The following is a 12411-nucleotide window of genomic DNA, read 5'->3' as shown; positions in this document are numbered from 1 at the left end:
TCTGCCTGGAGGCGCTCCGGCTGGGGGCGGTTCAAGTCAACATTGCTACCCACTGGCACCTGAGGCTGGGCAACAGGACCGTAGTTATCCCTTCTGCCTGGCAAGGTGAAGCTACCATCGTCTGGCCTGTAACTGTTTCCTGGCACGTAGGCATAGCGAGGACGGTAGTTGACACCACGAGACAAGCTGCCGTAGTTATCAGACAGATCTCCATAACCATCATGACCAATGTAAGGGCGATACTGGCCTTCGTGGCTTTCAGGGTAAGAGTCGTTGTAGTTGTTGTAAGATCTGGTTAACGTGGATGATGCTTGTGGCGTGATGTACCGCTCCCCATTCTTCATGTACCTTCTGTCTATGGAATCTGTGTAGCTGCCCATGGGAGATGAGCCATCCATCGATGGCAGACCATCAGGCCCAAGTGGCACCTGACGTACTGTTCTCGTGGTGACTGTTTTGACCATTTTGGTAACCTGCGAAGAGGTAGAGAATAAATATGTTAATTTTCCTCATTGTTGCATCATGTGATAAGACACGTGGGGAGCCTGAACAGCAAAGCAGGGAGAGAGCGTCACAATGACATGCCTGTCGAGAAGAAGCACTGGTGTACTCATGGGTTCACCTATAAGGTTTAGCATTTAATACAGGGAAAATATTTCTACAAAAAGCTGAAAAGACAGGTCATAGAGCCAGCCTGGGGCTCTTCCTACCAAATCCAAAACACTGCAGCCATATGACAGTGCATGGAAGCAGTGCAGAGCTATCACGCCAGTTCCAATTTGCCCAAAATGTTTTCAGGAGGCATCTTTCCTAGAACTGACTTTATGGTGTTGAGAAGCCACAGCCTGTCCTCTCACAATTAGCGTAAGTACCACACCATATTCTCTTGCTTGACAGAAATGCAGTTATATGGTCCTGTCTGATCCAGACCACGTTTGTACCACTGTACAACTTCACGGAGCTCAAATTTGGCAGTAATATTTAGGAAATCACGACGCCAAACAGAAAAGTTTTGGTCTTCAACTTGTACACAGCACAACTACTTTCTCTTTTAAGATACGCTTAGATCTGACCATCACAGCATAAGCCCAATAGGAATTGTCTTTCTAGCATCTGGTGACAAACAATAATAAACACTAACGCCACACAGCTTTTGCAGTTGCAACTATCCTAAACATACTGGGCTAGACAAGCTTGTTTGAAACTTTAAAGAAAAAGCTGTGCACAAAATCACATTCCCCTAAATCACATTTCATTTCAACACCAACAGAATTAGACTATTTCACATAACTGACAAAAACTGGAAATGGTAAGTGTCCAGAGGTCATTTGTGTTCAGGGTTTCTTGCTAAAGGGTAAGAACAAAGACTCCTCAAGAGTTTCCAAGAACATTCTGCCTTCATGGGAAAGGTCTGGTAATCCGCATAGGACAGTGCCACACAAAAGCCACTACTATTTACAGACTAGCAAAGGACCTTCTGTTTTGGTTGGTATTTGAGGTCCATCAACTTCTGTACTGTCTTCCCAAGAGACCAGAAAAAGCTCTTTTGTCAGAACATGAAGTCCAGCAGAAGCCAATCTATCCCTGGTTACTCTGTCCTTAATAAAACTAACTTTAACCTATAAAAAGTTACCCTAACCCTAGTAAATGATGACTTTCAGCCCTTTGTAAAAAACAATCAAGCAACAAAACAACACAGACACAAAGATGAGAGGAAGAATCTATGCACCAGAGTATTACACACAGCAAGGAACAAAAATAATTGTTAAGATGTATTCTGTGTTTCTAAAATATTATAGAGGTAAATAAGCATCAGTAAAAGACACTTTTCTTCATGTAAGCTGCAGAATGAAAAGCATACATCAAGAGAAAACAGTAACTATAGCATGCATTCCTGGACTGCTCAGTGGCGCTGAAGTCCAAATAGATATTTTGACCTATACGCTCTGATTTAAACATTTAGATTGGCACGAGATTAGCCAAGCTGCTTCTTAAACAAAATAATTAGAGTACATCTCTTGAAGTGGCTCCAGACATGTCCTCTAGCCAGATGTTTTCACACAGAAACCCCAAATAGAAGAAAAAAACCCACCCAAACAGCATTTGTTTTCCCAAAGACATCTGTGAGCAAATGATACTTCAGCCTAATGAAGTAATGAAATCCTGCAAAACTGAAAGAAGCACAAATGACTCTCCACCAACAGCATAATTAAACAGCACCACAATGCTGAACAAAGCACAGCCAGGTACTACCATGACCTTAGTATCCAATTTGGGCCAGAACTGAGAGAATTTTCCACTTTATCCCAAAGGGATTTCCTTAGCAAGTAAACATCAGGAAAGTTGTTAGCTTCTATGCCTCCAAATCTTATTTTCTCCCATTTTTGAAAGCTCACATTTTGGTAACTAAAAGGAAGGAAGCTAGAAACTAAGTATTTCTTTCATAATGACAAAATCCAAGAGTAGTTTTTATTTATTACCTGTGCACAATATTGCTACTTTCCACTCAGTTATCAGCAAGGTTACTGTCACGGCATTTATAAAACTAAACACCATTTAGAGAAGAAAAAGTGCTAGCGTAGCTCACAGTAGCTCTCTGTGAAGTGGATATACACAAGGCAATACAGCTCAGTACTCTACTGACGTCGGAAAGAATAGTTTCATATAAAGTAGTATGTTCATGAGTAATCTTCTATGAGTAGAAAAATCAATGTTTCTCAGACTTGAAGCACGAGTTCTGAAAAACAATGACAAAACTGGACGCAGAGTGCTGGGCTTCCGCACTCTCGAACTTCAGAACCAGTAAGGGGAATAACAGGAAGGTAGCATTTAAACCATTTGATGAATCAGAAATTGATACTTTTGCCCACAAATGAACAAAGAGGCAGCTTTCCAGACGCCAAGAAGAGCACTTGCATAACCTCACAAGGCCCCTTCTTTCAGCACTATTCAACAGGAGCCAGATATTTTCAATCTAACTCCGACTTTTGCATCTCTAGACATATGTTGCCATGCATGCATAGTTTGCCATGTGTAATTTTCCATAAAGTTGTCAGGATCAGACAACGCGGGATATCTAATATACATCTGGCTGCAACAATAGAACGAATAAAGGATGAAGCTTTGACCTGCAGCATTCCTGGACAAAGGCTTTGCAGAGGAGGCATCGCTGCTGCTTGTCTTCCCCCAGTACTCCTGCTGCCAATTTTGGACTCTTGCTCATTTTCAACAGTTTAATATTATCTTTTTTTTTGAGAATCATTGTTATTGTCAAACAGGATGAGATAATACAATGCAGAAACATTACGACAAGAAGAACTGCCTACCGATATTCAGTACATGTATACAAAAAAGACAAAGCAGAATTTCAGAGCACTTGGAAAATCAATTCCTACACGATTTGTAACTTACTAGTTACACTTAATGAGGTTTTCACCACGCTCTGGTACTCTACAGAGTGTTTACAGATTATTTTATTTTTAATATGACCAACATAAAACACAGGAGATTCACTTGCAATTTTTTTCCGATTTGCCCTATTTTACTGTTTTCAAGACTAGTTTAGACAAGTTTTCCATGGCTGTGGCTAGTGAAAAAGACATAGCCCTGCAAGGACAAGTTACAATGTTAGCACAGCTTCACCGTGTTATCTTCTGCCCCTGTTAATGAATGGAAAGAATCAGGACAATCAAAACCCCCTTGTCTGACACATAAAAAGGAACATTTCGCTCAAGCATTAAAGTACACATTTCTCGTAGCATAAAAACACTCAATAATGCTAAAGGTGAGGCAATCAAATCGAGCCTTTTTATATTTTGCGAGAGAGGGAGTATTTGCCATCATGCCTCATTTGTCAGGGGTATGCACTGAGATAGAGGATTTATCATGTGATAAACACACTTTGCTGGCTACGGGACAATGAAGAGACCCGTTTTGGAAGCAATTAGCCAGCACACAGAGGAAGGCCCATTTATTAGGTTTCCAAGCAAAAAAAACCCACCTCAACCAACCAAACATCTTTATTTCAGGAAATCCAGCTCAAGGGAACGTTTCATTTATATTTCTTAAGAGAACACAGGCAGTCCTGAGCAGCTGACAGCACAGTAATCTTCTCCCCCAGCATTTTTGTGGTTTCCTTAACACCGATGCACTAAGCAGAGAGAACGAAGCAATTCCAAATGGGAGTCCCGGCAAGACTCTCTGATCTGACACACTCGATCCTCCAGACGCACGCTATCTTGATAACGATTTATTTGCAAGAACTCCTCACTACAGATATAATTTAATGGAAAAATTAGAGATATAAGTTACTTTGAGAAAGGGTAATTCCACTTCCTCTGTTTACTTTCCATCTCTAAAGAAAACCAGTTGAAAGAGAATTTTTAGCCTGATTACAAATCAAAGGTGCTCAATTGTCTCAATGCTACAATCTCAGAGTACCAGACAAAAGGTTCAGATTACTTCCCTACAGAGAGGCTGGCTGAGCATGTTGAAAACGTTATTTGCAATTTCTTGATTCCCTGTCAACTATATGAAGGTTTCAACCACAGTAAAAAAAAAAAGAGAAAGTTCCAATGTATCGACTTATTCAGCCTCCACATAACCAGAATCCTATGAGACTGGAAGTGCTTTCATTGCTGCTCCCCCATCCTAGAATATATTTCAGGTTTACTGACCTTACCATTTTTCTCACCTCTAGATAGCAATTATTTTGTTAAATAATTCCCCTAAAAGCCCCCATGATAATGTTTTCACTAATTCTATTTCTGGAAGTACATTTTCTAACAGAACACAAAGGAAAAATTCACACATCTGAAGCAGCTTCTCTATTTTTCTGTCCTACATTCTTCTGTTTGTCTTGAAGGATGGGAGAACAAACAAAAATACACAACAACTGGACTTAAATGAATGCACATGCAGAGGGTAAAGCAGATCCCTCACAGTGCTCAGACACAAGAGGAGGAAAGACAGTGCTGAGATTTCAGTTGAACCGGGTTCTTGTGGTCAAATGCAGTCATCTTCACCAGCACCTATGATTCTGCCTTCCATGTTGTTATTGAGGTTGTTTTGTTTTGCCTTTTTTTATTATAAATTAAAGACATGATAAAAGCTGACAGGGCTAAAAAAAAAAAAATCTCTTGGAACTATGTCATAAAACAAAAAACAGATGAGAAGGAATGCATGAGGATAAAAGCATTTCTGAGAGGTTATTTTTGAACTACGGACTGTAAAAGTTAATCAGCCCAAGCAGGTTGAAGTTATTACCATTCTATTAAACAGCGTGTTAAGAACTCGCCCTGTAGGTTTTCAAAACAACAGCTCAAATTTCTCCCCTTCAATTTTAAAGTTAACGTTTCACATTTTGAAAGGGCCCTCAGCTTCACTTGAAATCAATTCCTGTTCTGCTACCTAATTCCCTTGAATTTGCTGCAAAGTTTCGGAGAACTGTGTCACGGGGTACCTGGGGCCACCACAACTGCGGAGTTTCAGTCACAAACACTCTCCCATCAGGGGTGCTGGGGACCCGGAGCAGGAGTCTGTCACCGCTGGGAAACATCTGGCCTTGCCGAGTGTTAGAAAAGACGAGGCAAATGGATGGACTACAAATGAAACCAATTTGTGTGCAGACTGATTTCACAGCTTATCACCATAAACCATCGTTTTCAATGAATAGAAGTGACCTAACTCTCTCTAAACTTTTAGCATTTCAAAGATGAAAATAAAAGCTGCCAGAAGAAAGAAAAAAGCAAACATTAACAGAAGCACACACACATCTAATTTGCTTCACTGAGTTCTCCCGAGCCACGTACAAACAGGCTCCCTTGACCCCGTGGCAGCGCTCCAGCCGGCAGGCGAGCAGCAGTGGCCTCTCCCCAAGGTGACTTTCACTGTTTGAGCATGACAGGTATTTGGCTTCCAGAGAGATTATGAAGCTGAGATGAAGTATTATCTGCTACATCTTCTGTTATGTCGGGATGTAGTATAGTACTAAGAGAATAACGGTTTGGGGACAATTACTCAGAGATACCTCATTTTCAAAAGGCACATGTTCTCTATTTAAAATATGTCAAATATTAAATTCTATTATGCCTTCTTACTGCCTCACTGCTACAGGTGTCTTCAATGATGTGGTGAAAAGCACAGAAAAATTGTCACTGTTTCCAGATTAAGGTTGTTTACTTAATACACCATTGAAGAGAATAACCGCCATAAACTATGGTTTTGAAACAACGAGGAAAGGGGAAAGAAAGGAAGAGCAGCATACAAGAGTGTTCACATTTATAGCTTTTGCTGTGCTTCATTTCAAAGAGGAGGAATTTCAGAGGACTCCCTCTCCAGCAGGCTAGAGATTCATACAATTTAGCAAAAATAAAGGACAATTTTCTTTCGAAGAATCAAAACATGCATACTAAATGGCATTAGGCTAATCCCCACATAAGCTATCCAGCAAAAAAGCGCACACATTTGGAAAACATCCCTGGTCTCTCTGGCTCTTAAAAACGTATGATCTGTGTTACCTCCCCTATGAGAGGAAGCATCTAGGGCTGCCACGTTCATTGGAAGACAAATTTACTGGAGAGGTTGTGACTGGCACTGTCCAGTAAAGCCTTCTAGTTGCACAGGTAATAAAAACAGGTTTCTAAACCCTTCCTCAAAGAAAGCTAGAGTAAGCACAGCAATGTAGACCATAATAACCTTTATCTGTATGTTGCGCTACCTTGACTTAAATGATCAAAGTAAAAAAAAATAAATAAAAGGCTGAGCGTAAACTTGCCCTAACCCCTAATGAACACAGTGTGACCATCTCAACTTCAGACATTACCCTTCTAAGTAACAGATTAGATATTACCGAAAAGAGATAGGAGAATTTCCACAATAGGATTTTTTTTCCTTTTACAAACATAACAAGTATCCGCACACTAAAAGCAAGGCCAGATTCATGTGGGTACAGTGGTTTTTTTTTCCATTGGTTTGGGTTTTTCATGGTTTTTTTTTGTTTGTTTGGGGTTTTTTGTTTGTTTGTTTGTTTGTTTGGGGATTTTGGGGGGGGGTTGATTTATTTTACATCTGGGAGGGAACAGGCAGAGTCACAGAACAGCAGTTTCTCTTACTGTACAGTGCGTGCCCAGCAGCCACATCTGCACTGCTCACCCCAGGGAAACGCTTTCTTTTACCACCCGCATCTGAGCAGCAAGGTCAGATTTTTCCCACTGCACAGAGGTACCAGGAAACTTAATTTTCTCTGTAAGGCTCTCACAGATAATAGCACAACCTATAAAAACACTATGATGACACCTATTAAAATTGATAGTAAATTGATGCCAATTAACTCCAGGACACTTGACTGATGCTACTAAACCCCAGTAACAGAAGTTTTCAATTTCACATTCCCCACCAAAACAAAAAGAAAGCTGAAGACCAATATGATTAGAAAAAAAAATAAAAGCTGACACCAGATTGATATCTAAGAGCTGTTAAATCTATGCCATATTGTCACAGCAAGGAAAAGTCAAAACTATTTCAGAGACAAGCACCTCAGCAAAGTCATAGCACCTCTTCTGACAGAGTTAGGCTTAAGCCTAAGTGTTTTAACATTTCAGAATCACTTTTCTCAACAACTCGATTTATTTTTTATTATTTAAGAGTCGGTCTTTTTAGCAATGAAATCCTAGAAAACACCTCCAGATAGTATGTAAGCTGAAGTCAGTGGCGTTGTTTAAACAAAGTAAGAGCAAGGCAGCTCTGCACCCTCCCTTCTGTTGTGGACACAAGAGCAAGCCTTGCTCTTTGAAATGGAACAGCAGCTCTAGGGCAGCCCTTTTTTCAGTTTTCTTCCCCACACACAGATACAATGCCTGTTTTGGAGCTGCCACTATCCGTTCCTGTAGGAAGATGCAAAAATAGCAGGTACAGCACACATAGGAGAAAACTGCAGCTTTTACACTATGACAACCATGTAGCTTTATCAGTGACATGACTATTTCAGACAAACTATTCCATCCCATGTGGCCCTGTTATCTAAGGACCACTGCACGGCCCCTCCTCTATTTTTACAGACATAGCTATCACTTTGTTCCCTTGCATTTACAGTCTTCCAAAACTAGGCACAATTAGTGCATGTAAAAAGGTGTCCATCACCACTGTAATTTTACCGCTTCCTTCCTGTAAATAGCAGTTGTTGCTGCCACTAGAAAGAAAACAGCATTTCTTTCAATTAAGTCACAGACTAAATACATTAATTTGAAGAGCGAATAAAAGTGCAGGGGGTTTTGTTTGTCTATTTTTAATTTAAGATCTTAACCTCCTTCCAACAATGAGAAAATAGGCCAGTTATATTTATCTTCTAACTAATTGTAACAAATAATTAACCAGATACTCAGCTTGTAGTACCACATGCAGGCACACTGACCTCAGGAAATCAACATTCATTTACTTCTACCTCAGGATCTGATGTCCAGAATAGATATCTTAGAGGACTGCAATTCTGGAACATCAGTAAAAATAAACACTGATGGATGCAGTGACCTCTGTTAACACCTTTTAACACAGAAAGCAATTAGACAGTCTCTTGTTTTTAAACAGAGCCGTTTATAAGTTTTGGAAAAGGGAATTTCACACAACAAAAACCCAACGAAGATTCAGCTCAACTTCCAAGACCCAAACGACAAGGCACATTAATGTTCCAGTGGTACTGGGAAGCATGCAATGCAGCCATGAACATACAGCACCTGCCCAACAGAGATTGCAAAATTCTCTTACACAGGGGAGCAAACAGACATCAGGAAAACTAGAATGTGTGCAACAACTGTAATTCAGCAGAACCTGAGGTCCAGGTCCCTTGAGAACACATCCAGCTTTCCCCACACACTGGGAATAAAATTCCATTCACAAAACTGCTGCAGAATTTAAATGTTATGGTGTTATTTAAACAGCATAGTTCTTGTTCTAAAGGACAAATGCATAATCGCATATTAGATTGTAACTAATTTGAAGACATATTTCCAAGTCCTACCAACTCATCTAATTCTCCTATCACCATATGTGCTTGCAGGGTAACACTGTGAACGTTTCAGTAAAATGAAGTGAATCTTAAAAGAAAAAACACATTGGAAAGGAGTTCCAGGGTTTTCGCTTGGTTAATCTGGATAATTTCTAGTCTTCAGTTCACAGCTCCAGGAACAGCTCTATTAGCACAGTTAATAGGGACCAAGCCAGATATAGAGGCAAACCTGAAAAAGCCCTGAACTCAGCTTTGCTGGCAAACACAACCCTCAGAATCACTGAGGATCACAACAGCACTCATGCTACTTCCTGCTGTTTTTATTCTGTGATTAGGTGGTATCCTGCCATTTTCCTCAATGGATATTAACCTCTCACCTTGGTTTCAGTTCTCCTTGTGGTTCCATCTTCAGAAGTGACAATAGACACATGAGAAGTGGGAGTGCCTGGGTCTTCCTCCACGGTAACCGTCTCTTCTACCATTTCTTGAGGCTCTTGCATCATTGCTATGGATGTCTGGTTGCTGGGGCTTTGTTCCTAAAGAAGCAGGTGAAAAAAGAAGTTAACTCCTCACTTCTGGATTTCAGTTTTCTCAGTTAAAAGACACATTTTACCCAACAACTTGCAAGTAGAGATTCAGCTGTCTCAAAACAGCATGCTGCAGCTATGCTGGTATGACTGAGCTCAGATCAGTCAGTGGCAATCCTATGAAGCACCTACCAAGGACTTTGTATTTACAGGCAACCCACTACAGACTAACAAGCTACTACCTTATATTTAAACCTGCTTTAAAGCTTTCTCTTCAATGCCCAGTACAGGAGTGGACAGTTTTGCAGTGAACAGGACCACTACCTTTCAGCGTAGTTAATCTTACACATGATTCAAAGTTTATTTCCATTTGATAAAATACACTCACCTGCAGACTACAGAAGACTATAAAACATCACGACCTATTTATTATTAAATTGACACCCTTCTCAACATGTCCAAACCAAGAATAATTTTTAAAAAATGGACAGCTACAGATTAATAGCTGAAATACGTGAAATGCTGCCCTTCTGAAATGTTCCCTTCACTAAGCTTGTAAGATCTACTTGCTAAAAGCTTATTTAAGATTTACAATCAACAGACAATATGAAAGAAACACTAAATAGAAAGTAAGTGGATCAAAGGCTGGTTCTTGCAGGGATACTGCCCAAAGAGAACGCTTCTGCTTCTCGCCAGCACCTTTTTGTTATGCAATTATGTGTCTCAGGACAGAAATCAGAGAAGCTCCCCCTTGATAGATGAACATATTTCAGAAGTTTCACACCAAGTGGCCAATAAAGAACCAGCTTACATACTGAGAAATAAGACTTCTCCCCAGCATTACGAATCTTCAGCTACGTAAAATGAAATGACGGACTGTTTGTTTCATTCTATGCCCTAAAGGTATTTGGCTACACAGGTCTGAAAGCCAAAGCGGAGCTTTTTTCTCCACATCTTGTCAGACAGGCACACAAAGAACATTCTTTATCATGGAATATATAAACACACACATACACGCTTTTTTTCATATATTTAAAAAAAAAATAGGAAATGAATGACACAGAGCCCTAAATAGCAAAGTGAACACAATTTCCCTAAAGAAAACACCAGAGGCAAATTCAGCAAACCTTTTCACATTCTAGGAACAGAAAATGATTGGAATGAAAACTGTTGCCATGCGGTTACTGGGTCTAATCACATAAAGATTTAAATCTTCTCTATGTCTGAGCAGCCTCATCACCAGGGAACTGCAGTATTTTATTTTGTAGCATTTTATTTAGAAAAATGGCATTTCATGCCAGTGACGAACTCTGGATTGCCCCTTTTGCTGTGCCACGTTTTGTGCAAGCCCTGAAGGACAGCATCCTTCTGAGTGACCTTACGCTGCTGAGCAAGAACAGGGCACTGAGGTCTCCCTAAGCTCCACAGCGACACGAGTCACTTAATCCTTGCATGATCTACAATTTCCTTTCAAACAAGCCAAGATGCCCCTGTTCAGTTTCCTTTATTTAGGGCTTCATTCTGATATTCTGGAACTTAGATTTCAGTAAGGAAGCCGCTTTCATTTTCAGGTAACTGCTAATATCGACCAAGACCATAACAATAAGCCTCGGATCTCAGTCAAAATAGAACATGGACAGCCTTCAAAAGTAACACAGGCTGCACCACCACAGATGATATAAGCAGGCACTACTTCCATTTCTACTGAAATCGCAGAATAACTCAGGCTGCAGAATCAATTAACAAGAACAAGGCTTTAAAATCCTCAAAAAAAAAAAATCACACCTTCCAGGCCGCAGTACTTAATCATTATGGCCTCTAACTTTCGATACACACCAAATCCTTTGCAGGATGGTTCAGACACCACATTGTGTCTTCCGTCCACAGCTCCAGAAGGGAGACTAGATTCTGGGACAAATACATTAATCCTTTCACCTTCTTCTTGAAGATGCTACATATTCTAACTGCAACTCCCTTTTCCCCACCCCACAGTAAAGCCTCCCTCTACACAGAGGAACTTACCCGTACTGCAATACAGTAAAGACTCAGAATTTTTGTTCTTCTTCATGCAATCCCAACCTTGCCAAAGAAACCAGTTATATGTAGAGATTTTGTCCATTATGCTTTGTCCCTGGCATTGAATACTAAAAGTGCTTCAATGTGGGACTTTCTCACTCATGTATCTTACACCTCTTCGTTCTCCTCAAGGTTCTCAAGAGGCAAACTCTGTTTTGTGGTAATAAACCTGAGGAGATGGAAGGTGGAAAGAAATATTTTGCTCTTTGAGCTTCTGCAAAATTTTTTCTTCATGACAAAAATAGTCTCCCTTTGTATTCAGACTGCCTGTGGGCAAAAGAAACCTCTAAGGCTGGGCACTTAAACATGAGCAAATTGCAAACTAGAGCATATTGACTTTAAATGAACACTGCACTAGTTTTTATCCTCTGGCTGCTCCTGAAATGAAGATTCAGGGAGATATGGAACAGATCTGCACTCCTACAAGAGAAAACTATTGTTAGCAAAACAGTAAGCATCAGAAAGAATAAAAGCTTGCAAAGTTCAAGGTCAACAGCCCAACACAGACAACTATCCAGGCTTCATCTTCTTGTGTCTTCCTTCTTATTATGTGAGCTACCGAGGAATGCAGTGAGCAAACAGGACAGCATCACATCCAATTTACTCCCCGGATTAGCTAGAGGAGGTGGTTCCTTGATCTCCAAAACCAGTACTTTCTCCACATGACTAACCTGGAGTTGTCACATTAACATAGGAAAGATGCGAAGATTTTGCTATCTGTTTTTAGTTTCCATCATTAAGGATTTTAGGTCATCACACATCAGAGAAACTGGGACATATTACCCCTTTCAACCATGCTCCTCTGTG

At 40.3% G+C, this 12411-nt stretch overlaps 1 protein-coding gene across 2 annotated transcripts in view; it reads right to left on the bottom strand.

Moving 5' to 3' along the window:
- Positions 1–9531, bottom strand: part of ARVCF (armadillo repeat gene deleted in velocardiofacial syndrome) — an 88332-nt gene extending 78801 nt beyond the window's left edge. The window contains exons 1-2 of one of the 2 annotated variants that reach the window (XM_009864403.1): positions 9379–9531; positions 6–473 (exon numbers count right to left, since the gene is read on the bottom strand). In XM_009864403.1, the coding sequence (XP_009862705.1) occupies positions 6–473; positions 9379–9504 (594 nt within the window). In that variant the 5' untranslated portion in view covers positions 9505–9531. Of the gene's footprint in view, positions 474–9378 lie in introns of both variants that reach the window. The other variant, XM_009864404.1, reaches the window with a different exon arrangement.
- Positions 9532–12411: the final 2880 nt, after the last annotated feature.

The sequence above is a fragment of the Apaloderma vittatum genome, unplaced genomic scaffold (assembly GCF_000703405.1).
Source record: "Apaloderma vittatum isolate BGI_N311 unplaced genomic scaffold, ASM70340v1 scaffold4032, whole genome shotgun sequence".
Classification (NCBI taxonomy): Eukaryota; Metazoa; Chordata; class Aves; order Trogoniformes; family Trogonidae; genus Apaloderma; species Apaloderma vittatum.
The sequence above is the reverse complement of the archived record's forward strand: the minus strand, read 5'-3'. Positions and strand labels throughout refer to the sequence as shown.